Here is a 26,864-nt window from a genome sequence, read left to right on the forward strand (position 1 = left end):
CCTCCGACAGAAAAAAAAAGTTATCTGGAAATTTTTCCTCTTCTTATCAGCAGAAACTGTTTGGATTCTTCAACTTCAGAGCTCCAACAGAATTCACCATGGCGAAGATTAAGAAGAAGGGTATGCTGAATATCTAAGATTTCTTAAATACCACGGCTAACAGTTTTTTTCTCAGGTACCTCTGGCGCGGCCAAAAACTATATCACCCGTACCCAGGCCGTGCGCAAACTTCAGATTTCTTTGCCTGATTTCCGTCGACTTTGCATCTTCAAGGGTAAGACGGCTCTTTCAGAATAGCTACATACGATGCGATGCTGATTGATACTTCAATTTAAGGAATTTACCCCCGTGAGCCTCGCAGCAAGAAGAAGGCCTCCAAGACCTCGACTCCCAACACTACTTTCTACTACACCAAGGATATCCAGTACCTTCTTCACGAGCCACTGCTGAACAAGTTCCGTGATCAGAAGTCTCTTGCTAAGAAGATCGCTCGTTCCCTGGGCCGTGGTGAAGTCAGCGACGCTGCACGCTTGGAGAAGAACCATGCCCCCAAGCTCACTCTCGACCATGTCATCAAGGAGCGTTACCCGACCTTCATTGACGCCCTCCGCGACCTTGACGATGCTCTGTCTCTGCTCTTCCTGTTCGCCACACTTCCGTCTACCACCCATGTTCCCCACAAGACCATTGCCCTGTGCCAACGCGTCTGTCACGAGTTCCAGCACTACCTGATTACCACCAACTCGTTGCGTAAATCTTTCCTGTCAATCAAGGGTATCTACTACCAGGCCACTATTCAGGGCCAGGATATCATGTGGTTGGTGCCCTACCGATTCGTGCAGCGTGTTAATGGCGATGTCGACTACCGTATCATGGCTACATTTGTCGACTTCTACACCACCTTGCTTGGTTTCGTCAACTTCCGCCTTTACTCCTCTATTGGCTTGAGATACCCTCCCAAGTTCGACACCCGAAGCGACGAGAATGGTGCTGAGCTGGCTGCTTTCACTCTGGAGGGCCGCAATGTGGGTGAAGTTCCCAAGGCCCTGGAGGCTAGCAAGCCCCAGACCAACGGTAACTCCAACAAGGAGGTTTCCAAGGCTGTTCAGGCCAAGGTAGACAAGGTCCTCAAGTCCGCTGGTTTGGATCAAACTAAGGATGAGGAGTCTGTCGACACAACTGAGGAGAACACTGATGCGATCGACCGATTCGAGACCGCTGCTCCCGAAGCCGACACTCTCCCCCAGCCCGACATGAGCGGCAATGAGGCTGGTGCTCTTTTTGCTCCATTCGTGTTCTACATTTCGCGTGAGGCCCCCAAGGCCCCCATCGAGTTCATCCTGCGCGCTTTCGGCTGCAAGCGTATTGGTTGGGATGCGGTGTTGGGCGATGGTGCTTTCACCCACGATGAGACCGATCCCCGTATCACTCACCAGATTGTCGATCGTCCCCCACTCCCAGAGTCTTCTCTCCCCGCCATTCCTACTGGCGAGAGCACAAGCCAGAAGGTCAAGCCCGGTACTCGCATTCCTGGCCGTACTTACGTCCAGCCTCAGTGGGTTTGGGACTGTATCAACGAGGGCAAGCTCTGCCGCCCTGATCTGTATGGACCCGGTGCTACCCTGCCCCCTCACTTGAGCCCATGGGTCAAGCCCAACCGTGGTGCCTACGATCCCAAGGCTACCCTAGCTTCTCAGGAAGAGGAAGGTGAGGCTGAGATGGCCGAGGACAGTGACGAGGAGATGGAGGATGAAGCCCCCGCAGATGAGAAGGTTGCTCCCACTGCCGAGGAGTCTGAGGATGAGTCTGTCGATGGTGGTATGGACGTTGCTGGCACCGACGATGACGAGAGCGGCAGCGACGAGGAGTCTGACGAAGTCGAGGACTTTGAAGGACTCGAGGATAACGAAGCCGCATCCGAGTCAGAGGACGACGATGATGAGGCCGCTCGCAACCAGCACCAGCGTGAGCTCGAGGCCGAAGCCGCTGGCCTGCCCTTCTCCTCCAACGGTGCCACCGATGAGGCATCCAAGAAGAAGAACTCTCAGAACAAGAAGCTGGCTGCCAAGAAGCGCAAGGAGGAAGAGGAACTCGAGAGACAGAAGATGATGATGAGCCGGAAGAAGCGCAAGCTTTTGGAGAAGATGATGCACTCTAACAAGAAGACATCCGAAGAGGCTGCTAAGCTCCGCTCGAAGCGGCGCAAGCTTGAGAAGGGCGAGAAATAGAGTCGAGCGATTTGTCACACTACCAAGAGTACTTAACTATTTGTTGGCGTTTGCGGCTGGGAAAGTCCCCTGTATATGCATGTCCTAAAAAATTTTATGTCCATCGAATTTCATCTTTTGTTGCACTCAAATGATTACCCATTCGGGAACGTATTTTATATCTTAATGTTCTTTGTAAATAAGATGCAAAAGCGCCATGCGTGATTAAATTTGGTCGTGCTGACCTGGATTTATGATGCATAGTTCACGTCACGTGACATAGTCCCACTTGAGAATTTTTGAGATCTCCATCTTCAACCAATCTACAAACATCAATACCAAATGTTCAGATCTTTTGAATTAGCTATAGTTCGAGAGTTTTCGTGATGCTTGATTCCCATCGCGGTACAAACTGCGTCATTCAATCCCAAAACCCGCATATGACATGAGCCCAGTATCAGCCTCATTAACTTGCCCATAATTCGACTACAGGGCTGAGGGATGTCCTCATATCCAGAAGACCAACCGCCATCATCACAGTTACTTCCCCCGCAATCAGCTCAAGTACGTGGATCTATATTTGGCGGACCCAGCAATGCTGTCGATCCCCCGTCTTCGAGGTCGCTCCGGCCTAGAAGATCCATCTTCGGTGGCCCAAGCTCCCAAAATGTTGTACCGGAGTCAGAACTTCAGTCTGAGCCCATGAGCGAGATTGTTGCTGATGAAGAAGATGACGACTTGGACTTGACTCTTGGAGAAGAACCCTTAAATGCCTATCATGACTCTTCCGGGGACAGCTCCTATCAAGAAAGCAGTGACGAGGAAGCTAAAAAGCCTAAAAAAAGAGCCACCTCTGCAAAGTCTTCCTCACCCTTGGCCAGCCAATCGCAGCCACCTAAAGAAGGAGCGCAGAAGATAACCTATGTCCTCCATCGTGGAATTGATCTGCCACCGGGACAAGAGCGTCCAAATCGGTGGACAGAGTCCCCATCTCGCTACAGAAGAGCCATTGAAGGGGAACAAGGTGTTTACGATGCTTTAATGGATTCTCGTGCGCAAGACCTTGCTGCCCACCTTTACAATACTTATGTCGCTTACCGACAACCCAAACAACAGGACAACTCCGGCGATCCTCAGCGCTCAGAGGAGGAAGAGAAGTCCTTCCGCAAAAGATGGGTAGCGTGGCCTATGCCTGCCCCTTGGGTTCCTCGTGCAAGCGAAGCTCCTCCCTGCGAGCTGGATGGCTCTTTCGAGTTCCAGATGCCATCTGATACTCGCCCCAGTGCAGAATTGGAAGAGTGTGTCATTGCAACCATGATGAAGACCGCCAGGGAAAGGTTCGAGGCTCGCGAATGGGACGAGTTGAGCGACGATGAAAACGCGAAAGTTCCCGCAGAGGAAAATACCCCGGATCCAGACATGATGGAGGTTGATAACGATGAAACAAACGACCAAAATGAGAACGAAGGTCATCAAAGTGATTCCGGTAAGAGAAAGAGGCGCATGCCAATAATTTCGGTAGACGACGCCGCCTCTGGCCTTAAATTACGGCCTCTTTCTCGCACCGCTATTTCGCACTTAGATCAGCTGTTAATGGGGCTGCACCATTCACTAAAGAATCGAGGCAGAGATGTTTATGATAGCGATGACTCCGCCACTGATACTGATGATGATGGATCACGATCACGATCACGATCCCGACACAAAGGTCGGAAACGAAGCCACTCGCGTGGTCGGAAGCTAGGTCGTGAGGATCGACGCTCCGGAAAAGCTTCACGTGAAGTATCGGGCTTACGATCATCTCCACGTACCGAGAGTAAAAGTCACGACCCCAATGAAAACTCAGAGTCAATGGATCGTTCAAGCGCATTGATGGTCAAAATGTTGCAGAGATTTCCGCTGCGCGACTGGAGCGAAGTCATGGGCGTCGCTTCAATGGTGGGCCTGCCACCAAAGGCAGTCAAACGAGCCGCAAAGCGATGCGCAGATCTACTTGAACAAGACATGGCATTCCGAACATTCCACGAAGGCCGTATAGAGAAAGTGGGGCGCTTGCCCAATCAAACGTGGGATTATGACTATGTTGAAAGCGAAACCGATGATGAGAACGACATTGAATCAGGCCGACCTCACAAGCGCAGGACTCAAAGTAGGAATAGTTCCAGGGGCGCTACGCGATCGCCATCACGACAACCCCATGCTGCTTCAGCTGTGGTTCCAGCTGTCATTCCAGCACCCCCGCCAGTATCGGTCTCTCTTCCTGGTTCTTCAAATCAAAAGACGGCACAGAAACCCACTCCAGCCAGACAGCCCGGTTTTGAAAATAGTTCTCGTCGACAGGGGGTCCTTTTCTGTCCGTTCTCTTCCTGCAGCCGCAGCCAGAAAGGCTTCTCAAGGACGTGGAATTACAATCAACACATGAAAAATCGACATCCTCATGCTGAAGGTTGAGAAGTTTCCGAGTTTCGCCATTAGAGAGTCGACCCTCGAGCGAGGTGATTGAAATTGTCTAGGCGTGCGGCGTGCAGTGCATTCGTGTTTATGATATCCAACTAGCTACCGATAGATATATGTGTAAATTCACTTTTAATTTCCTGAAGACTCTCTTCAAAGGGATTTCTCATGACTACTTTCGTAATCCACCTACCAATTATTCGTCCATGCGACGATCACGATGGGTCAAAACTGCGTATTTATATGACATGACAATTGTATCGATTAGGGCGTTGTTCAATATACAACGGATCACATGACCTGTAAAATATTGAAACTTAAATACACGAAATTTCGGCCGACCGCCTTAATCCACATTCGATAACCAAACCAAGCGTACAGCGTAACATCAAAGCTCAGGCTGAAACAATCCTCCTATCAAATCGAGCAAGCTTATCGTCAGCTATGATATGAGCCAGCATCTATGCGGTCCTCTCTAATCTCATTAGCTGCCGTGGCCCGCAGCCAGCCCTCGAGGCTGAAAAAGCCATCAATCAGTCTAGACCATGTAAGTAAATGGCCTCAGATGCATCCCTGCGTGAAAACCCCGAGAGTCTACTAATGAGATCCACAGTTCATCCAAAGACAGCGTGTTCTGGCATTGTGGCGCGAAATTGTCCGAGCTTTGAATAGTATGCTTCTAGCCCTCGAGCTCCTTAACACTCACCCATGGCACCAGCTTACACGAGTATATAGAAATTCCTCCTTCGGCGACACGAAGTGAGCTGCATTCTTATGCTCGGCAGGAATTCGAGCGACATCGTGATGTGAAGGATGTGGTAGGTTGATTCTCTCCCTGCTCGTATTGTAATCCGTTGAGTCATTACTGATTGACATGTACAGCCACATATCAGATATCTACTTTCGGTATGGCTCTTCGTGTATCCTCAATGGTTTTCGACATTTGAGTGAGGCTTGACTAACTTCTTATGAAGACAGGGAAAGCGGAGTTTGATACTATGAGGCGGTATATTGACGAGCAAGTCGCTGGTTGACGCTCGTTGCACATGTGTATTAGTATCCACTACTTTAGAAGTCATTTCGTACTCAATGAATAATTGACCAATATTCCTTCCAGTTAGCAACCCAGCTACTTCCAAGTGGAGATTGACCAATTCGTGAACGAATTGCATCATAGACCATGTGCTTTTGATAATCCCTATCACTACGTGCATATCTGTCCAATCAATCATTGGCATCGCTTACGCAAGGAAGGGTCGGCCCAAGATGCCGCCTGTCATATGATTTGCAAGTGAAACAAGAATTAACCAGGTTGTGGGCGAGTGTTACCATGGCGAACTTACTAGTGGTAGATATATCCGAGCTAGAACCAATGTGGCGAGACCTTAATCTTTGTAAGCTTTTGTTTTACATCATAGAATCTTGATTCCAAAATGTTTATAACAGCTCGAATGAAACTTGGCGCGTTGATGACGAGGATAATTCTTGAAATCTGTCGTGTCCTTGCATTTAAAAATCAAATATGCTCCCAGTCGCAACCCTTCTCCGCACCCTCCCTTCTCACCTCCGAATACCAATATCTCGTGAATAGTACTACAGTCTCAGAGCCCCGAAGCTCTTCAAGCTCTAATTCGTGATGTCTTCATCACTGGCAGACCTGACCCAACTTCCTTACATCGACCCCATTCTACAACCCGACCTATTTCCAATGGCGCAATCCGTGCCAAAACCGCAATTACCATTAAATGAGACTAATCAATTCGCACCCCGAATTGAAACACCCCAATCCCCTCCGTCCAGACGGCGATCTTCGCAATATGCCAATTTAAGTCCTCAGCGCGCCAAGCATCTTGAGCGCAATCGAATCGCCGCAAATAAATGTCGCATGAAGAAAAAGCAACAGCACCAAGAAATTGAGAAAGTCTTAAGCAACGAGACTGCGAAGCACGAACACCTGCTGTCCGTAGTGACCAGCCTCAAAGAAGAGGTCTGGCACCTGAAAAATACAATTTTCGATCACGCGCGATGCGACGACCCGCAAATCAACCTCCAGCTTGCCATAATTAGCGAAAAAGCTACGCAAAATAATGCCGCTCCCTTCCAATGCCCATCACCCACATTCTCAGCTAGCACATACTCGGACAATTCGAGCGGAGAGGCCAGCGCGGACTCTATCCCTCCTGAAGCTATTCCGGCGACGATGACGGCCCCGAAAATGAGTTACGACGAATACCCCGATACGATTTTTGAGACATTCATTGAAGCCGACTAGCTATTGGGCCTGTCAATTTTTGTGTTTGGAATTAATAATGTGGCTTGAGATCTTCGAGCTTCTAGCTACTGTCGTGACGTCATCGACAGATTAATAAAATTAAGTGTATGTACTTTACGCTCCTGTCCACAGGTACATAAGCACATCCAATATATGTACTACTTTATCCTACGTATTTCTTTGGCTCGTTTAGACGATCTCACAGATCGCAACGTGATACATAAGGCTGCAGGGTGATCCTGATCATTCAGGACTTCTGTGAGCATGTGTGATCAAATCAGGCTATGCCGGAGACCAGGGCCCTGATGATCGGCGTGAGTGTACAGCGAATGCGTAAAAGTCGCCACTGCTGCATTTTCCAACGGGTTCTCGAACCTGTCCGTGTGGGATGGCGGAGCTATACAATATCCACTTTGGGCTACATGTGGAGAGAATGTAGTATAGGCCCACCTTCATTAGCGGGCAAAAGGCCCGACCAATTGCATTACATTTCGGTGTGGGCTATGTGGAGCTCCCAAAATGGATGCCGTACCAACCTTACTTGTGGCTTAGGCATTACGAACACCTCAGGAATTAGCAGTGCCACTGTCAGTTTGCGACAAGCTCTTGATTAGGTAATGTTCTGCTACTTTTCTGCCCAAATCTTGTGATGAAGTACGATGCGTGCCAAGGTCCAATATGTGGTCTACGATCTGTATTCCAAATGGTACGAGAAATGCACCAATCATGACGAGTTCTCTCCATCCTTTTTCTGGACCTTGAAGGCGGTACACACGTGTGTCGAGGGCGGTCTGTTGGTTGTTGGAGACTTTGCGGTGCCACAGTACTTTCCTTAAGCCACTTATGTCAAAGCATGCCACTCGCCACCTTATTCCCGATGTAGCTTGTGGATCATGAGATCTAATCATAAAACAGCTTGTCTTTTCCGCACCGGATCATTTTTCCTGTAAAACTCTGTGCACATCTTTCAATATTAACTACAATCAATCTTTCATCTCAGACACTCCCCGTTTTTCCTTTATATGATTGTGCCTCAGTAAGACATCAACACTATAATGTCGCCGTCTGTGACTCAAGAGCCCGCTGCCGGCAGAGATATGGCTCGGTTCACCACAAAGACAGTTTTAGGCTCCTCTTTTGAGACAACCGAAAGGTTTGTGAGCACCTATCATTTCCCATAAATTGCATATGAGTGTATAGTATATTTACATTATATTGCATATAGATATAGTCATCTAGAGCCTATTGGAATTGGTGTCTCGGGACTTGTTTGGTATGTCACCCAATAAATAAAGTCAGACTTCTAATAGGGTCTTGCAACTTACTGTGGTTCACTTTAGCTCCGCCAAAGATCAGATTACAAAGCGTACAATTGCTGTCAAGAAGCTTGCCCAGCCGTTCAAATCCGAAAATATTGCGAAGCACATGTACCGAGAGGTCAGGTTGTTAAAAACACTTAAACATGAAAACGTTGGTCCCCGAACTAGTTTTCTTCACAAGCTCAAGCTAAACATTCGTTTCAACAGATCATCCACTTGAGTGACATTTTCATTTCACCTTCAGAAGATATGTATGCAATTCCCCCATCATGACGTATGTCGCGCAAAACTAATCCAACAACTTTTAAATTTAGCTACCTGGTGACAGACCTTATGTCAACAGACTTACACACTCTTTTGAGATCCAAGAAGGTCGATAATCAGTTCACACAATACTTCATGTATCAAATAATGGTGATTGATATCTTCCCCAACTATCCATCGAACTACTACTAACATATCACAGCGCGGTCTCAAATACGTTCATTCAGCTGGGGTCATTCATCGTGATCTGAAACCAAGCAACATTCTGGTCAACGAAAATTGTGACCTCAAAATATGCGATTTCGGTCTAGCTCGTGTCCAAGAGGCATCAATGACAGGCTACGTATCAACTAGATACTACCGTGCTCCAGAGATAATGCTCACCTGGAAGCGATATAACGAGAAAGTCGACATTTGGAGCGCGGCTTGTATCTTTGCCGAAATGCTACTTGGAGAGCCTTTGTTCCTAGGCAAGAACCATATCGACCAGTTTTGTGTAATTACCAGGCTTCTTGGGTCTCCCCCCGATCACGTTATTTCCAATGTTACTAGTCCGAATGTGAGTTCATTCCGTGGAAGACTCCGTAACATATCGACGATACTAATATGTCTTACAGACTATGAGTTTCGTCCGCTCTTTACCTGAGCACTCTCGCAAACCCTGGACAACCCTCATCCCAGGAGCAAACAGTAAAGGTATGTATACCAGTTAATTCTGATCTCTATAGTCGATGAAATTGACACATTACCAGCCACGATGCTTTTGGATAAGATGCTCCAATATGATCCTGATGAGAGAATATCTGCTACTGATGCTCTCGCTTCACCGTACCTTGCTCCATACCATGATCCCGATGATGAACCGTTAGCGGACGAGGTTATTGACTGGTCTTTCCTTGATGCAAACCTACCAGCTGATGTTTGGAAGACTATCATGTAAGTGTCACGAGTGTTATTCAATAGGAACAGAGCTGACTTGGGGAATAGGTATGCTGAGGTCTTAGGATATCATCAGGACGGCACCACGCCTCCATCTGCACAAGAATCTGAAGCAATGGACATGACATGAAGTGCAATATTTTATGAGTTCAGTCAATTGAGCTTTCCTATCTTATGAAGTTACATAATTTTTTTGTCCACTTAGATTGTTAGAGCAGTGATACCAGGAAAAAGTTGCTAGAGTTAATCATTGCTTATCGAATGAGATTTCACGTTAAATTTCGGAAAATGATTTCGGACACTACAAGCTCGAAGATAAGCATGTCAGCGCCGTTGAAGATATTCAGCCCTATCCGTAACTGTCGTGGCAAAGCTGGGATTGATGTACATCTAGGTGGGTCTGGACAATAATTATGAGCCAAAGAGATGAGAATGATTCGAATCCTGTGCTATATGTAGTGTGCTAAGACTCCGCTCTATTTGTAAAGGCGGAGACCTCCCAATCCCGGCCAGTAGATCTGCCGAAGATCTACCACAGGGCGGCCATTGACCGATCATGAAGTGGAGCGGTGTACAGTCGGCGGCTTTACAGATGGAATTCTGACTAAATTCCGAAAGATATCCGCCAGGGCAGACCATTTTGTCATTGTGGCGGCAAGAAGTTGGTCCGAGTTGACTAATTGGATCTGAACTAAGTACGGGGCTATGCGGTGTTTATAGGTTACATTGTGTTCTACTTATCCATGCCGCATCATGCTGGTTTTGGGTAGATTAGAAATCTTTCGGGAAAGTGGTCATTTGGTCCATAATTCCCTCTTATCTAAAGCCCAAATGATGATTGGCATTTGACTCTTTCGAGACTTAAATTGCCTACACATAGCTTCGTCTTTTTCTTGGAAAGCTAGACTGCTACCAATCCCGAACTTCTCCATCTCCTATACTTGCCACTGAATCGTTCGCCCAGTACCGGCCACTTACCTGTCCGATATCACCAATCGCCAGTCGCAGCGGGATCCTCGCCCCTTCCTCTATTACAACAGTGAGTGATATTGCCGTAGGACAGAAAGCCCCGCACTTACCAACAGATTTGGGCGGCTGACCAGCCTGTGCACCCAGCGGAGTGCCCACCCACCCAGGGCAGCAGCAATTGATCAGCAGGTCGGGATTTTCGCGGGCCAGAATGCGCGTTGCAGTGTTCAGAGCGGCTTTGCTTGTGAAGTAAGCTAAGGGGGGCCAGCCCGCCGCGGTCTCGGTGTGCTGGTCTGCTAAACGCTAGAGCTGGGCTGTTAGTGGTAGATCAAAGAGAGTAAAGAGTAAAAGCCACGTACGGTATACTCGTTTACCAGGGCATCTAGCTCAGCGAGAGTGAGATCGGGTCTCAAGAATTGCTCCCGTAAACTGGGATGGAAGTATTTGAGCTGGCCGGATTGGGAGGAAACGTTAACTATGCGACCGCCCTTACGCATGATTGGTAAGAAAGCTTTGCAGACCTAAAATCAGTTAGTGGGTGATGACAAGGAGGAGACGATAGCTGGTAAAGTACATCAAGGGTACCATGATAATTCACGTCAAGGGTTTCCTGGCGCTGTGCGGAGGTGATATTCTCCTGGAAATAGTAGAGCCCAGCATTGTTGATAAGAATGTCGCAACTCTTGTTCTCCTTGCTGACAATCTTGCTAAGGGCGGTCATGCTGGCCTTGTCGGTGAGGGACAACTGAGCAGGGCGGATTTGTACAGTTGGAGGAATAGATAGGCCAGTCAAATCGACAGGGCCCCCGGAGCGAGAGGCTGTATACAGAACTAAGGGGCCAGAGAGTTGCTGAGCTAGCGCAGCACAAATGGCACGCCCGATGCCTCGGTTCTAAGGTCAAAATGAGGACACCGACAAGCGACAAGAGTAGGAGACTTACGGCACCAGTAACTATGGCTACTAAAGGAGGTTCCATGATCAGTCAATCAGCCAGAGACTTCCCTGCTAGGTGGGTAATTTCGAGAGGGAGGCAAAAGGATTTTACCATATGCAGCACGCTGATTACCTTATAACTATCTCTAACTAGTCAACTCATGCCAAGCCGCTACAGTCCCTGCCCCGCGTATCAGGTTGAGAACTTTTGTATTTCCAATTAGCCATTAGTGTCAGACTCAAATCTGGTTGTTTATCACTAAAGAGTCACGCAGCCCAGTAGACATCCGCGCACCAGCTGTTTTGTACAGTAAACAGAGTCTCAATGTGATGCCCACAACAAAGATCGGACCCAAACGACCCTGAAGCTATGGGAAATCCCGGAATTGATTTAGATATCACACACCTACCCAAGTGCATTTGAATATGGCCTTTGGCATTTACAAGGAATGTTGTTGTTCAATAGTTTTTACAATCTCTTTCAACATGGAAGCATGGGCTTAGCTCATAAGCCTCACAATGCAGTCTGTGGAAGATCCGTCAAGTATACAATGGGAATCTTGCCTCGATATATAGATTAAATTATAGTAAACATTACATGGTATGATAATAACAAGTGAAGTCTCGCAGGAACAGCATATCAGTTCCCTACATGATCCATTAAAAACCCGTCATTTCGTTTAGTCATGTTCATCCAATGCCGCTTTTTCATAGGGCATTCAAGCATTTAGAGCAGGAGAGTCAAAGTTGAATGATGATAATCATATACTTTAAGCACTCTCAGCAGCATCCACCTGGGAGGTCTCGGGCTGCTGCTCCTGCTGCTCGCGAGCCCGGTGGTTGCTCCGCGAGTTCTTGACATCCATAATAGCATAGACATTGGTAAACAAGAAAAGAGCCCTATCATTAAAGTCAGAGATGCCGTCTTCAAAGATTCTTTCTCACTGATTTACTTACCATTCAACTGCGGCAACAACAATCTGTGCCTCAAGAGCATGGCAGCTGGAGTAGGTGCACTCGCTCGGGTGGGGGATCATCGCAGCCATGGCAATCCACCCACTGAGCCAGAGTCCCATGGTAATCAGCTCGACGGCGGGGATTACAAATTCATGTGAGATACGTGGGAGCCAGAGTGGAGCGAGGCCTAGGTAGGGGACGGCGACGACGGCTGTCCAGCAGCCATTGAAGAGCATGTAGTAAATCACATTGGAGAAGGACCACTCGGAATATAGGGATCCGATAACTGGAGGTCGTTAGTTAATTTCATAAGCATATACTGTGTTAAATGCGCGACGTACCATATGCAGTCAGACCGATGGTCGCCAAGGCAAAGATAGCCTGGATGATCCGGATAGGGTATACCCAGGACAACATTTTGAATGGATATATGTGTACTTTGTTGCTGGTATATAGGGGAATCTGTTTAATTTCCCGGTGTTGATTCGCGTTGATGGATTGTACAGTTGAATAGAGTCGAATTTATCTCACGCGTTGCAGTAAAATTATTCATGTGAAGGGGGAAAGAGCAAGATCCACTTCAGGCCCAGCGGGGAGATCCAAAGCTTATATAGGTAATAGTATTTTGGTGAATTTACTTTTGCGCTAACACAAAATTCAACAAACCGAGGCCGTTTACTAGCGTGGCCAGACGTCATAATGTGATATCAATGCCTAGGCAAGGTACCAGCCCGAGAGACCCTGCATGTTCTCGACAAAGGAACGAACCCGAAAATAGTGGAGCACGGAATCCCGCCAGGGGTTCTCTCCAGGGCTTTGTGGCCCGGACTATCAAAGTTTTAGCGCCGCCACGGGTGCTTTCCGGGGATCCATCAAGAACGCAGTATACACTATTTCTATATTGTCCCTAAGCGTCCTGTTCATGAAGCTTCCAGTCGCCTGGGGAAATCGAAATATCTCCCCCTCCGCGCTAGTTTAAAAACTCAATTTTAGGGCTAAGTTTTCATGGTAAACAAGAACTGCTAAAGTATGTTGGGGTGAGTCTATGACGCTAAAGTGTCGATCTCACATGCGCACATGAGTCCGAGGTAGAATCGACCACGAAATTACTGCAATCGGGTCGATCACACTTCAGTTTGGCCGACCTGGGAGAGACGCTAGTGCATCTCAACTGGTGTCAGCCCGTGATATTGTAGCACGGTAGATCAGTCCGCGTATCAGAGGGACGAGAAGCTACAGTGGAGGACAATATCCCGTCCACGCCCGCGCCAGGCATCGTCCCGCAGAGATTGACCATGACAAACAGCCTGAAAACATCAAAAACGAAGTAAACATGATTTCAATAAGTCACTCTTCTGATGCAATGTGACTTTCGTGTAAACTTAGAAACATCAAATGCTTGGAGATTGGAGCAGCTATATACACAAATAATACAAATCGATCACTACAACTTGTCATAGTATTTTACACGTGCAAGGATCATTCTAGTTCCGCTGTGCCAGCAGAACCCTCACAGCATCCAAGACACCAACCTTCTTCTCATCTGCCGGCTCGATCGACGCGCGAGCGGCATCGGGCTGCTGCGGCTTCTGTCCAGCCTCCTTCGCCGCAGCCTCGATAGCAGCATGACGCTCACGCCACTCGCGGTCCTCTTTGTCACGGATCTCCAACTCCCGCAACCAAGCATCGCGCTTCTCTTGTGATTTACGTTCCTCCACAGCCTTCTCAAATTCGCGGCGCTGCTGGCGCTCGGTCTTGAAGTACATACCGCCTGCCACTAGGGAGACTAGTGTGAATGCCTGAGCGAAGATACGGGCGCGGAACATGCGATTCATCTCGGCGGAATCACCGGCTTTCATGGATCGGTAGGCGCGGTAGAGGGCGTAACATGTGGCAGCGCATCCTGTGGCAATGGAGGGATCGTTTAGTACTTTGTGCCTGGAGTGGTCGAAGGTCTTGAAGGTAGGGTGGCAGTATTTGTAGACATACCTAGTGGAATCAAAGGTTCTTCCTTAAGACGTCTGGTAAATTTCTGCATGCCACTTTCCTCGCGGAATTGGCTAGGAAGGATATGGATGTTAGTCGACCGTTCTCCCCGCCCCCATATGTTCTTCCAAAATAGCAACTCCCGCTTTGTCGCTGAGCTTGGTTTAAAATGGAATTGTCACGTACAGACTGCTCTCCGCAGTATCCATCGAGGACGGAAGGGGTTCACGACTCATTATGGCGGATTATTGTACAAGTCAAGTAGAGCTGGATGCTCTGCGGTTGGGATCGCGGGAGCTTGGATCGGGCGGAATGTAGGGAGTTTGAGTGCTGCAAATAGTGGTCGAGTAGCCGGCTAACTTCAAACTTAGTTTTGGACTCGATTGAAGCTAGGTGATCGTGGTTATCTGGGGCACGCGAGAGGTGTTCAGTGCAACATGACGTCGCGAGGTTTTTGCCAAGCAGTTTTTTCTTCCGCCGCGTTGTATGAGCCTATCAGGCAATTTGTATACCGGACTCCAAACGACTATCTGACAACTGGTACGATGTTTGAAGATCAATTTTGGGATCCTATAACTAATTAGCATTAGGATTGAGTTAATTCGGGAAGTCTGGAAAATATAATCAGAAAATGATCTATCGATAATAAAATCAATACAGATGTCGCCATCGTATCTCCGCAGACCGCCACCTTTGAACATATTGAAAATGTACATTCCTCACCACAATCTCTAAACCCAACCGGCGAAATTACAAATAAAACCAATTTATTGAGAAGCCATTCAGGTATTCATACCTATATATTTACACATATACCTAGTTTCATTATTGATTTTAAGGTCATAACACGATAAGTGCTGTGGACCGACGTTGATGACATAAGGTCCGATCCCGCTCCCCCGCGGGAAAAAAGAGTCAGAGGTCAAAGAATTTCCCTGAACTACTATCTCTTTCCTCTGAGTCATTGAATTTTCCTGTCGAGTAGTCTCAGATTGGTCAATCTCTCTCAGGATCATCATGTCTGACCAACCTGTCGCCAATGGCGTTAAGACACCAGTCACCCCTCCCAAAATGAATGGTTTCGCTTTGACTGAGTACACCGCCGCTCCCACGCCTCCCTCAGAGCGCAACCCTCGATTCCCTGGAGTGCCCCCAGACTGGGGAATTCCCGAGTCTTGCCTACTTCCCAATGGCTACCCTGATGTGAGAAATACCACAATTACCTGCTGTTTCCCCTCATTTCTGACATATGGTATATAGTATCTGCGCCTGATCTTAACATCCCGCGTTTACGATGTCATCGATGAAACCCCCCTCCACCATGCCGTCAATTTGAGTAACCGACTTGAGAGCCGAGTTCTCCTCAAGCGTGAGGATTTGCTACCAGTATTCAGCTTCAAGCTTCGTGGTGCTTACAACAAAATGGCTCACCTTAACGCCGAGCAGCGGTGGAAGGGTGTGATTGCTTGCTCGGCTGGAAACCACGCGCAGGGTGTGGCTTACTCTGCCCGCAAGCTCAAGATTCCCGCGACTATCGTCATGCCCTCAGGGACTCCGGCTATCAAGCATCGCAATGTTGCTCGTCTTGGTGGAAGCGTGGTTCTTCACGGAAATGATTTCGATGCGGCCAAGGACGAGGCCCACCGATTGGAGAAGCAGCACGGCTTGACCAATATCCCGCCATTCGATGACCCGTACGTAATTGCTGGTCAGGGTACCATTGGAATGGAGCTGCTGCGCCAGGCAAACTTGGATAAGCTGGAGGCAGTCTTCTGTGGTGTTGGTGGTGGTGGTCTGATTGCTGGCATTGGCGTTTACTTGAAGCGCATTGCGCCTCACGTCAAGGTTATTGGTGTGGAGGCCTATGATGCCAACGCCATGGCTCAGTCGCTGGATGAGGGCATGCGGGTTTTCCTGAAGGAGGTCGGCCTCTTCGCCGACGGTGCCGCGGTGAAATCCGTTGGTGAGGAAACCTACCGTGTTAGCCGCGATGTGATCGATGAGATTGTTCAGGTCTCCACCGATGAGATCTGTGCTGCCATTAAAGATGCGTTCGAGGACACCCGAACCGTTGTCGAACCCGCCGGTGCTCTTTCCCTCGCCGGTCTCAAAAAATATGTCTCCAACAACCCTAGCCCCGACACCAACCGTGAGCTGATTGCTATCACCTCCGGCGCCAACATGGATTTTGATCGTCTCCGCTTTGTGGCCGAGCGGGCTGCTCTCGGTGAGAAGAAGGAGGCTCTGCTTAGTGTCAAGATTCCCGAGACACCCGGTGCCTTTGCTAAGCTCATCGAGGTGATCTTGCCTCACGCTGTCACCGCCTTCAGTTACCGATTTGCGCAGGAGCACGTCGCTGATGTCCTTATGGGCATCCAACTATCTGCCGTGACTGGCCGGGAAGACTTGGCGAAGATTATGGAGGAACTGGAGAATTCAGGAATGTCTGTTCAGGACCTGAGCGATGACGAGCTTGTGAAGCGCCATGTTCGCTTCCTTGTCGGAGGTCGCTCCAACGTGGCGGATGAGCGTCTCTTCATGTTCGAGTTCCCTGAGCGACCAGGTGCTCTGGCCAAGTTCTTGACCACTCTTCGTCCCAACCAAAACATCTCCCTCTTCCATTACCGTAACTACGGCGGTGACGTTGGCAAGGTTCTGTGCGGTATCCAGTGCCCTCCTACAGAGAAGGATGAGCTCGAGTCGTTCCTTCGCGACCTGGGCTACCCCTTCAGCGAGCACACCGATTCCCCTACCTATAAGACTTTCCTTCGCTCTTAATGGACTCACATGACGCTATGATGCTTTTGGTATATATGGGATGGAGACATACCGGGATATGATGAACAGTGTTTTCTTTCTTTTTTCAGCGGCTTAAAAGTGCAACCCTTCTCAGTACTTCATTTGGCGTTGGGTTTCGAGCATATAGACTATGGAGAATTGACTTGGATTGTATGATAGCTTTTTTCGGTATCAATTCACAATTATCTTTTAATACTTGATGTATTCCAAAGTTGACCCAGATGTTGTAAATTAGCATTGTCGATAAGTATTGTTGCAAACCCACCAATCAACATCGGAGCGGGATCGGCCCGGCAAAACACAACCTCCGGCAACAATCTTCCAAGCACTATCAAGAGCGAGAACCCCGGGAGCAAAGCCAACGACACCCACTTACATTTGGCTGTCCATTGCTCAGAACGACGAAAGAGGCCCCGAGTCTTTGATAAATCTTCCAAGTCCCGAGGGAAGATCAAATCATCACCATGTTCTCCCTCCGAACCGTTCTCCGCGCCCCCGGTGCTCTCCGCCAACTCCTTCCCTCCGTCTCCCGTCGATCATTCTCCGGAGTTGCATCTGTCCGTCCTCTTTCGCACATGGTCCAGAATGGTCTTATGAGGCTGCGCGCCCAATCACAGACTAGCAATGCTGTCACTGCTGCCGTTGGCACCTCCCGGCAACTTCAGATTCGGGGAATGAAGACTCGCTCTTCGGTGAAGCGCCTGTGTGATGGCTGCAAGGTATGAATGAATTACACATTGAGTCTTGCTGGATGATCGAGAGGATTCCTGCAGAAATATATGTCTAGTCACTGACCTGAATTTCTAGCCCGTGCGCCGGAAGAACCGCGTCTTCATCATCTGGTAAGACCTATACATTCTCAATTGAGATTGCTTAATTGTTTCTCCCACTGACACATTAACTTCAGCTCGAAAAATGCCAAGCACAAGCAGCGACAGGGCAAATAGAGTGGATGGAAGCCTTTCCCCTCGTTCTTTCTTCGGCACGCACGACTTTGATACCTTCAATTTCCGCCTCTGCCTATAACTTTGCATATGTGTTAGTCCAGATGTATTTTGGGACATTATTGCGGCGCTTGGGTCTTTTCTTGTACAATAGTCTCGGGACCAGAAATGCGGTCTTTACACTGAATCAATTCACCTCTATTGATCTCCACATGGTTCATGGATTTGGAAGACACACATGCCGGTTTTGTATACCTGTAATAGCATCCCAAGCATGCCAATTTACACAAATAATCTCTTCTACATGCCTCATGATGAAAATAATAGGACATGTAATGCGCGGTTCCTGACAGGCCAACGGTCACGTGTTGCGTTCCTGGCTTCCCCGAACTTTTTTTCCTCGAAAAAACAAGCGCTGATCAATCTGTCTTGATTCGATCAATTCTATTCTGAATTGATTATCGCCATGAGGTCTCCTTCCCTTGCACGGTTGCAGTACCGTGCAGTATCTGGCCTGGCCAGATCCTCTCGATTCCAGTCTCAGGGCCTTCTGCAGTCGCGATGCGCTTCCACGGCCGCTTTGCGGTCTTCCGGTGTCGCGCCGGCTTATCAGTCGGTTTTGAAGACATGGGAGCAACGACGCAATGCCTCCGCTACTGCTTCTGCGGTGTAAGTCTCCAATAACACTCTATCCCGACTATTTCCTAATGTTTTTTTCATAGTCTTGAGGCCGCTGCTGCCAGCCCGGACACCCTGTCGCAAGCCGCCATCATCGACAACCTCGACCCCGTGGAGGCTGCCCGTTTGGATAAAGTTCGCAACATTGGTATTGCGGTATATATTATCTCAACTACTTCGATTTTCGTGGCAGTTTCTAATTGATCTTTTCTACGATAGGCCCATATTGACAGTGGCAAGACCACTTGTACCGAGCGTGTCCTTTTCTACACCGGCCGTATCAAGGCTATTCACGAGGTCCGTGGACGTGACAGCGTCGGTGCCAAGATGGACTCCATGGATCTGGAGCGTGAGAAGGGTATTACTATCCAGTCTGCTGCCACCTTCTGTGACTGGGTCAAGAAGGACAAGGAGGGACAGGATCAGAAGTACCACATTAACTTGATTGATACCCCCGGTCACATTGATTTCACCATCGAGGTTGAGAGAGCGCTGCGCGTTCTGGATGGAGCCGTCATGATTCTGTGTGCCGTTTCTGGTGTTCAGTCTCAGACCATCACCGTTGACCGTCAGATGCGTCGTTACAACGTCCCTCGTATTTCCTTCGTTAACAAGATGGATCGTATGGGTGCCAACCCCTTCAAGGCGGTTGACCAGATCAATTCTAAGCTCAAGATTCCCGCCGCTGCCGTCCAGGTTCCCATTGGCGCGGAGGATGAATTTGAGGGTGTTGTGGATCTGATCCGCATGAAGGCCATCTACAACGTTGGTGAGAGTGGTGAGAACCTCAAAGAGACCGATGAAATTCCCGACAAGGTCAAGGACATCGCTGCTGAGCGCAGAGCCATGCTCATTGAGACCCTTGCTGATGTCGATGACGAGATGGCCGAGCTCTTCCTCGACGAGATTGAGCCCAACGAGGACCAGATCCGCAGTGCTATCCGTCGCGCCACTATTGGTCTTAAGTTCACTCCTGTCTTCATGGGTTCTGCCCTGGCCAACAAGTCCGTCCAGCCCATGCTTGATGGTGTTATTGACTTCCTTCCCAACCCCGCTGAGGTGGAGAACCTTGCGCTTGACCAGAAGCGCAATGAGGCTTCGGTCAAGCTTGTCCCGTACAATTCTCTTCCGTTTGTCGGTCTGGCCTTCAAGCTGGAAGAGAGCAACTTCGGTCAGTTGACCTACATTCGTGTGTACCAGGGTACTCTCCGCAAGAGTGCCAACGTGTTCAACGCCCGCAACAACAAGAAGGTCAAGATTCCCCGTATTGTGCGTATGCACTCCAACGAGATGGAGGAAGTCAACGAGATCGGTGCTGGTGAGATCTGTGCTGTGTTCGGTGTTGACTGTGCCTCCGGTGATACCTTCACTGATGGGCAGCTCGGCTACAGCATGTCTTCCATGTTCGTTCCTGAGCCCGTTATTTCTCTTTCCATTAAGCCCAAGCAGAGCAAGGATGCTGCCAACTTCTCCAAGGCCATGGCCCGTTTCCAGAGAGAGGATCCTACATTCCGTGTGACCTACGACAACGAGAGCGAACAGACCATTATCTCCGGAATGGGTGAGCTTCACTTGGACATCTACGTTGAGCGTATGCGTCGCGAGTACCGCGTTGACTGCGAGACCGGTCAGCCCCAGGTCGCCTACCGTGAGACCATTGGTCACCGTGTTGAGTTCGACCACCTGCTCAAGAAGCAGACCGGTGGTGCTGGTGACTACGCCCGTGTTATGGGATGGATGGAGCCCACTGGTGCTCTCGAGGAAAACAAGTTTGAGCAGCAGATCGTCGGTGGTAGCATTTCTGAGAAGTTCCTGTACGCTTGTGAGAAGGGTTTCAACCTCTCTGCTGAGAAGGGTCCTCTCGTTGGCCACAAGGTTCTTGGTACCCGCATGGTCATCAACGACGGTGCTACTCACATGACTGATTCATCCGAAATGGCCTTCAAGAACGCCACTCAACAGGCCTTCCGCAAGGCTTTCATGGACAGTCAGCCCGCTATTCTAGAGCCTTTGATGAAGACCGTGGTAACTGCCCCGTCCGAGTTCCAGGGTGATGTTATCGCCCTGCTGAACAAGCGTGGTGCCACCATTAACGACACCGAGACCGGTGTTGACGAGTTCACCATCTACGCTGACTGCAGTCTGAACGGCATGTTCGGCTTCAGCTCCAACCTCCGCGCCGCCACCCAGGGTAAGGGTGAATACCAAATGGAGTTCAGCCACTACGAGAAGGCTCCTCCGCAGGTCCAGTACGTTTAACCTCTCCCTTTACTTTATAATCTCATACTAATCAATTATCGCTGTACAGGAAGGAGCTCATTGCCAAGTACGTCAAGGCTCAGGCCGACCGAAACAAGAAATAAGCCCATCACCAGACTCATCACCGTTTGGTCTGATCTCCACCCGCCTTCCCTCCGACATATGTAACATTTATTCTCCCCCAATACTCTCATCTGGCCCGGCGGGGCCACAAACCTATTCCATAATGGAGATCAGGTACAGCATAGACTGTCGTCTCTCTATAGAAGATTAGGCTTTTGTTCATTGTTCGCGGTATTGCCGTGGATTCAAAATCTCTCATGTACTTTCTGCGTCATGGCACTATATCATCTCGCGCGGCTTTTTGGGATATGTACTTTAAACTTCTAGATATTACTTTCTACTCTCCTGTCTGAACAATACAAGATCTTCTACGTTGACTTATTCCATTTCGGGTAGCACTCGCAATGTAATTGGTCTTCATCTATAAATCTACACATGGATGGCTGATGTTTGAATCTTTCTCAAATTGAGATGACAAATTATGTATAAATTTTTCTAATATATGCAAAGAAAGAGATTATGTATCACGGGACCTCGGGTGCTCTTCGTTGTGAGAATTGAGCAAGAGGCTCGAAGATGACTGCGGAGGGAGTTTGGGCTCTTCACCTGAACGAGCAGTGGCACTCAAATCCTCCAGCTCGTCAGGAACCGCGGTATGCAAATCGATAAACGAGTCGCGGTTGTCCCTGATGCGTTGGAATCGACGTTCAGGGTCCTTTAGGACCAAGGCGTAGACGAAAGACATGATAAGGAAAATGACCAGAACAAGCATATAGACCGCATTATAGATGCAGAACAAGACTCCGATAACACTGTTCATCATTGCGGGTCCGGTAAAGATTTCCGAGAAAAAGAGAAGACAGATTGAGTTCAGGAAGCCAAAGATGGCTGTTGCGATTCCGAATCGGTTCATGCTTTTATCCATGTAAGGGCGGAGCCAGATGACAAGTGCCACCATGATGAAATCGATAACCAAGAGAATGACGGCCTGCGTTTTTGGGACGGATTGGGTGACGGCGGTGACGATGCCTTTGACTTGGGTGTAGAGGTGCGCAATGGCGAAAAAGTAAAAGGTGTTTGCGGTGTAGTGAACGTGAAGGAAACTCAGCTTCCGGCTTAGTTTATCCCGACCTGAGTAAAGAACGTAGGTGGCATCCATGCCTGATTTTCGGCATTTGTGAACGTGGAACATGGCTGTGGCTGCCGTCCATCCTAGACAGATTGTGATTCCAGCCCACCATGTAATAGCCAGGACAAGCTCGCCGGCCGAATCGAGTCGAGTGAACTCCCAAAAGCAAAACACTGCTGCTGACGGTGTGACGAGCGTGATGAAACGGAGTAGAATTCCTCGGCTGGTGGTTGGTAGACCAGTTGCGGCGAATCGAAGTCGGTCAGGGAGCTTGTTTGATTTACTGAGGGCTTGGCATATAAATTTGAAAGCCAGTACCACCAATACCGTTAGGCATCCGAAGAAAATGAACATGGAATAGCTGGTCATGAATATGTTGGTGGGTTCGATTCTGGCTCGATAGGCCATGCGGCGGATACCCTTCAGGTAGATTTCTGATCCGGTTGAGGTGGTTGAAGTGCTTGAAATGGATGTCGTCGCTCTTTTGAGAAGATTTGTTGAGATATGGGTGGTTTCATCGATAAGACTGCGTTTTTGCGTAACCACGGAGACACTTTTTGATTCTGTCATTATGTCGGACGGTGTACCTCCGGTTGCACGCAAGTACCAGGTGCAGAGGGTCTGTAGGAAGCCAATATGTAAGATTCCGATACTCCATTGGAACATCTGTGTCCATGACTGTGCTATGGGCGGAAGTTTGACGGAGCTGAGGCCGATCATGGCCTGAGACTGCATCAGGTCTAGAAGAGCGAGCGCGTAGAAAGACAAGTGTGTGGCGGTATTGAGGTGACCTCTGATGAAGGAGAGCGCGGACCCACAGAGGCCTAGGCCGGCGATCACTGCAAGAACCCATGAGACTGCGGGTTGATCAACAGTATGACCGTTAGAAAGATCGGCAGACAGACATGCGATATTGCCGCCCGTTGTTTGATTCTTTACATAGATCTTGATTGTAGCATCTAGGTCGGGCACCGTGTATCCAATTCCTGCAGAACCGATTAGCCTGGCAGATTAGTGAGATCTAAGGCAGCGCAACAAACCAGGGACATCGTTAAGGATTGACGAGATGTTCACGGAAGCCTGGGGGATATCAAGCGAGCCGGATGAGACCGGACACAGACTGTCCACGCCTAGAGAACAAAGATTGATGGTCTCATTGACGGCCATGTAGCCATACACCAACAGCTGGATGTCGGCTGTGATCTTGCCGGAGATCGACACATCTCCAACAAAAGCGAGATTAAGCTCGCCAGTTCGGTCTAGTTGGGCGGCAAAGTAGCTGACGCTGATGGCAGAGTTGGCTTGACATTCTTGCAGCGCCGCGGTGGTGATGTATTCCGTAGCAGAGACCAGTTCAGCGAGAAACAAAACCCAGAGAGATGAAACTCTCAGGGGTAGACGCATTTCCAATTCTACCGGAACACCCAGCCATGAAAAACGAGCGACAGGTTGAGGTTGGGGTTATGAGAAAGGAGAAAAGGTGTCACAGGTAATCAAAAGATCATTCAACCGTGGACCCTGTTGTAATGTAATCATGTAACGACAGCACTATATTTAGGCATAAGCAACGGTTAAACTAAGCGATAATCCGTTTTTCGCGTAAAACTAGGCGGCAAAGCAAAGCAAAAAAAGGCGAAAGGGGAGCGGAGGAAAATTCCCTGTTTCTTCTAGTGCCGGGATGGCGCGGATATTCGCCAACGCGGCCTCTCGGAGTCCCGCGCCCGGGACTCTTATGCATACATGGGCTCTCGAGGAAAAGGGTCTCAGGGAAAACGGAGATAGTTACTGACTCAGATCGGAGTTAATGGTGCCAACCGTGGTGAGACTTTGTTCTGGACGTGCTGGTCTGCGATCCGGCTGATGCCGACTCCCGCTTAAAAAACCCACTTTGCACACCATATTTCACACTATTGGATGTTTAATGGAAAGAGTGGAACCGATGATCCAGACTCAGAATATCCATGCCTCCTTACAGGATCGTCCAACGTGGACGCGCCATTCCGGTTCCATAGGCACACGTGGTTTCTTTAAATCAAGTTCTCGAGGGAACACAAAGCCAACAACACTGCAGTACACTTCCACCTCACCCGCATGCAGCAAGAGGTGATTAGGAGAGCCACGAAATGCGACCAGCATCATGCCAACAGTGCGGTACCGGAGCTGTAAGCCACCGTGGCGTCACCCCCTCATCCACCAAATTAACTACAGGCTTGAGCAAATCAAAAGTACCCCACTCCCCCTCGAGCGTGGTGGTAAAGGGTGAATCAGGAGCATAGATATCCGAAAACTCCCTCTTCCAACCCCTAATGACCACATCCAAAAGTTCAAAAACAAAAAGGGATGGATCCATCGATTCCCATTTGAACCTTTCGTCAACCTTCGTCACTAAATCCGGAGAATACAAGCCGACCTCGGGATCCAATGGATATGCCGCTGCTGCAACAAGAGATGCAAAAACATGATATGAGCCCCCAGTACGCGCACGGTCTCGAATAGACATCAACGCCCCCAATGCGCCGATCAACCCGGTCATCATATCAGGGATCGGCATTGCAGGAAGGATTCCTCTACCATCCATGTGGCCCATCGCTCGGGCCGTCACAAATGACGTACCCGATGCAGCATCTCCCACCTGCTGCCACCCGGGCCGAGCGCTGAAGGAACCGTCCGGTCCGTAGCAGTTCTCCTCGACATAGACGATACCCTTTCCTCTTTTTCCTGCCATTTCTAGAAGGTCGGGGAGACTAAGGCCCCTTTTGGCGATGACACCGGGACGGTAGCCTTGGACAAAGATATCAGCGTCCTGGACGAGTTTCATCAATCTTTGCAGATCTTCGTCTTTGGTCAGATCAATGTCGATTGCTCGAACGCCCGCATTGAGGGTAAGTTGGAGCGACTGGATTAGGGGTATGGTTAGCCAGTCCATAATCAAACCATTGGAGTAGAGGGTACACCTACATTGATATCAGGGAGCCGGCTGCAGTTCACACGAATGACATCCGCTCCAAGTGCTGCGAGGGTAGTTCCGATGACTGGTCCAGCAATGATCCGCACCAGTTCGACCATTTTGATGCCCGCCAACGGACGCCTGTCAGCAGGAAGACGCGGGATGGGAGCTGGAAGGGTTGGTATAGCGTGTGACTGGGGTTTATAGTTGACTAAAGGATGCCGAGATAACTGTTTGCTCATCTCAGTCTCCCGCCATCCCTGTGGCGTATAGACAATATTTCCACAGAGACCCAGCTTTACCATCTTCATTTCCAGCTCATCGGCGCCAAATTGCTGGACTCGCTTGCTGATGATATCGTAGGCCTCTTGGTGTGTTGCAGGGCATTTCAGGATCCAATCCGATTGCCTTGAGAACCGGAACCGCATTCAGAGATCCATGAAGCTGATACCAGACACCAGGTGTCTTGGTGGGATAGTTTGCGGTAGTCCGGACTCGAAGAGGAGCGGAAAAGGCTCCTTTTTCAAAGTCTGTTTTGTATACCGAGCTGAGTTTCCCGGTTCTCGCCATCTCTGGTAGATCCATTCCGTTCAATTTGACGAAACCAACTGTTCCAAGCCAGAGTGCGGCATGGTCTGTGTTGATGGTCACGCGCTGGCTAGTATTCTCACCGTCCCGATCATTTATAATCTCATTTCCAACAACGCCACACATTGCATGCAGTGCGGCTGCAACTGTGGGAGCTTGATACCAGGGACGATTGGTTCCGGACTACCTTCAAACTGCACGGTTTCCCACTGTTTAGGATCCTTGGTGAACCCTGGAGTAGCCTGGGCCAACAGCTTGAAGATGCGGCGGGCATCCTCGGGGATTGGAAGGGGATCCTTGTCGATGAAGGACCCGGCACCATATACTTCAGGGCTTGGAATGATATTGGCCATGATGAAGTGTTTATGAGTGAGAAATCCAGAGAGAAAAGATTTAGTCTATCTTTCTCATGAGGCGAGGCTAGGGGGGTATTTATAACGCAACTGACCCGATCGAATAGGCATTTTTCTCAAGCTACTCCTCGTTGTCTACCCGAGCAGACCATCCAAGTTGCGGGGTAATCAAGACGGTATCCATGGACATTGTGTCGCAGCAGTATCATGTAGATCTAGTTTCTCTATGGAGGTTTTACCATTTACAGTGATATCCCCTTTATGGCTATTCTCTACTATTGCCGGGCATTCTCATTGGCTATGAAAAATGTTTCAGTCTTTTAATCGGCTTACCTACAGATCTGCAAAGGCAGACCCACTGTGCTTTGGCTCTACAAAATTGTGTATTGATCGTTAGAGTCTCCTTTAGTCACTTTCGTAACGTATTTATACCTACGAGCTTCCCCGCTATTTGCATGCACTATTGAATACGCTAGAAGCGCTGTATCTGGAAGCGAAGACCCCAGGGCATAGTCGACGCGCGCGGGCTCTAGTTCTTTATAGCATATGATAGCAGCCAAAGTGTACTTCAATCTTCCCTTTAAGATCATCACAAATCTCAATTCTCAGAACTGTCGTGGCGACACACAAAGCGGATATGATGCCACCGGGGCAGGGCTCTCGTCAAAGGGCGCAATTAAGGTACAATGCCGAACAAAGAGAACATGAAACTCTTGTCAACCTTCCCACAGCTGCCCGCATTATAGCTCGAGGACCCATGAGTAGGATGAGCTGTCCTGTACATAGCCCTAAAGGTTGAAGCA

The 26,864-nt window shown here is 49.0% G+C and overlaps 13 protein-coding genes across 13 annotated transcripts; 8 read left to right on the plus strand and 5 right to left on the minus strand.

Moving 5' to 3' along the window:
- Positions 1–98: 98 nt before the first annotated feature.
- On the plus strand, positions 99–2,228 carry nop7 (mRNA-binding ribosome synthesis protein NOP7; the record flags this gene model as incomplete). The annotated part of the gene is made up of 3 exons (XM_057121965.1): positions 99–120; positions 176–274; positions 337–2,228. 3 exons carry the CDS (start codon positions 99–101, stop codon positions 2,226–2,228), a joined length of 2,013 nt encoding a protein of 670 aa, XP_056967719.1.
- Positions 2,229–2,708: 480 nt separating this feature from the next.
- N7484_011579 (uncharacterized protein) lies at positions 2,709–4,658 on the plus strand (the record flags this gene model as incomplete). Its single annotated transcript, XM_057121966.1, has 1 exon — positions 2,709–4,658. One exon carries the CDS (start codon positions 2,709–2,711, stop codon positions 4,656–4,658), a length of 1,950 nt encoding a protein of 649 aa, XP_056967720.1.
- A 466-nt stretch (positions 4,659–5,124) lies between these two features.
- On the plus strand, positions 5,125–5,695 carry N7484_011580 (LYR motif-containing protein 2; the record flags this gene model as incomplete). Its single annotated transcript, XM_057121967.1, has 4 exons — positions 5,125–5,208; positions 5,275–5,332; positions 5,397–5,479; positions 5,636–5,695. 4 exons carry the CDS (start codon positions 5,125–5,127, stop codon positions 5,693–5,695), a joined length of 285 nt encoding a protein of 94 aa, XP_056967721.1.
- Positions 5,696–6,369: 674 nt separating this feature from the next.
- Positions 6,370–6,933, plus strand: N7484_011581 (bZIP transcription factor; the record flags this gene model as incomplete). Its single annotated transcript, XM_057121968.1, has 1 exon — positions 6,370–6,933. One exon carries the CDS (start codon positions 6,370–6,372, stop codon positions 6,931–6,933), a length of 564 nt encoding a protein of 187 aa, XP_056967722.1.
- Positions 6,934–7,988: 1,055 nt separating this feature from the next.
- N7484_011582 (uncharacterized protein) lies at positions 7,989–9,585 on the plus strand (the record flags this gene model as incomplete). Its single annotated transcript, XM_057121969.1, has 9 exons — positions 7,989–8,086; positions 8,159–8,206; positions 8,274–8,403; positions 8,460–8,503; positions 8,567–8,666; positions 8,719–9,075; positions 9,134–9,212; positions 9,269–9,452; positions 9,480–9,585. 9 exons carry the CDS (start codon positions 7,989–7,991, stop codon positions 9,583–9,585), a joined length of 1,146 nt encoding a protein of 381 aa, XP_056967723.1.
- A 779-nt stretch (positions 9,586–10,364) lies between these two features.
- Positions 10,365–11,401, minus strand: N7484_011583 (uncharacterized protein; the record flags this gene model as incomplete). The annotated part of the gene is made up of 5 exons (XM_057121970.1): positions 10,365–10,483; positions 10,535–10,727; positions 10,784–10,945; positions 10,999–11,316; positions 11,366–11,401. The coding sequence occupies 5 exons, from the start codon at positions 11,399–11,401 to the stop codon at positions 10,365–10,367; spliced, it is 828 nt and encodes a 275-aa protein (XP_056967724.1).
- Positions 11,402–12,128: 727 nt separating this feature from the next.
- Positions 12,129–12,732, minus strand: N7484_011584 (MARVEL domain-containing protein; the record flags this gene model as incomplete). Its single annotated transcript, XM_057121971.1, has 3 exons — positions 12,129–12,258; positions 12,316–12,601; positions 12,657–12,732. 3 exons carry the CDS (start codon positions 12,730–12,732, stop codon positions 12,129–12,131), a joined length of 492 nt encoding a protein of 163 aa, XP_056967725.1.
- A 1,067-nt stretch (positions 12,733–13,799) lies between these two features.
- rcf1 (respiratory supercomplex assembly factor RCF1) lies at positions 13,800–14,537 on the minus strand (the record flags this gene model as incomplete). The annotated part of the gene is made up of 3 exons (XM_057121972.1): positions 13,800–14,218; positions 14,305–14,375; positions 14,488–14,537. 3 exons carry the CDS (start codon positions 14,535–14,537, stop codon positions 13,800–13,802), a joined length of 540 nt encoding a protein of 179 aa, XP_056967726.1.
- Positions 14,538–15,318: 781 nt separating this feature from the next.
- N7484_011586 (threonine dehydratase, biosynthetic) lies at positions 15,319–17,079 on the plus strand (the record flags this gene model as incomplete). Its single annotated transcript, XM_057121973.1, has 2 exons — positions 15,319–15,504; positions 15,562–17,079. The coding sequence occupies 2 exons, from the start codon at positions 15,319–15,321 to the stop codon at positions 17,077–17,079; spliced, it is 1,704 nt and encodes a 567-aa protein (XP_056967727.1).
- Positions 17,080–17,564: 485 nt separating this feature from the next.
- Positions 17,565–18,047, plus strand: N7484_011587 (50S ribosomal protein L36; the record flags this gene model as incomplete). Its single annotated transcript, XM_057121974.1, has 3 exons — positions 17,565–17,819; positions 17,908–17,942; positions 18,008–18,047. The coding sequence occupies 3 exons, from the start codon at positions 17,565–17,567 to the stop codon at positions 18,045–18,047; spliced, it is 330 nt and encodes a 109-aa protein (XP_056967728.1).
- A 463-nt stretch (positions 18,048–18,510) lies between these two features.
- N7484_011588 (elongation factor G) lies at positions 18,511–21,085 on the plus strand (the record flags this gene model as incomplete). The annotated part of the gene is made up of 4 exons (XM_057121975.1): positions 18,511–18,713; positions 18,767–18,878; positions 18,942–20,971; positions 21,031–21,085. The coding sequence occupies 4 exons, from the start codon at positions 18,511–18,513 to the stop codon at positions 21,083–21,085; spliced, it is 2,400 nt and encodes a 799-aa protein (XP_056967729.1).
- A 476-nt stretch (positions 21,086–21,561) lies between these two features.
- On the minus strand, positions 21,562–23,577 carry N7484_011589 (transient receptor potential ion channel family protein; the record flags this gene model as incomplete). The annotated part of the gene is made up of 2 exons (XM_057121976.1): positions 21,562–23,159; positions 23,214–23,577. The coding sequence occupies 2 exons, from the start codon at positions 23,575–23,577 to the stop codon at positions 21,562–21,564; spliced, it is 1,962 nt and encodes a 653-aa protein (XP_056967730.1).
- Positions 23,578–24,280: 703 nt separating this feature from the next.
- Positions 24,281–26,061, minus strand: N7484_011590 (alpha methylacyl-CoA racemase; the record flags this gene model as incomplete). Its single annotated transcript, XM_057121977.1, is given in 4 exon segments — positions 24,281–25,069; positions 25,132–25,528; positions 25,572–25,854; positions 25,872–26,061. The coding sequence occupies 4 exon segments, from the start codon at positions 26,059–26,061 to the stop codon at positions 24,281–24,283; spliced, it is 1,659 nt and encodes a 552-aa protein (XP_056967731.1).
- Between the last annotated feature and the right edge of the window lie 803 nt (positions 26,062–26,864).

The sequence above is a fragment of the Penicillium longicatenatum genome, assembly GCF_028827895.1.
Source record: "Penicillium longicatenatum strain IBT 33135 chromosome Unknown contig_7_segment0_segment0, whole genome shotgun sequence".
NCBI classification, from domain to species: Eukaryota; Fungi; Ascomycota; class Eurotiomycetes; order Eurotiales; family Aspergillaceae; genus Penicillium; species Penicillium longicatenatum.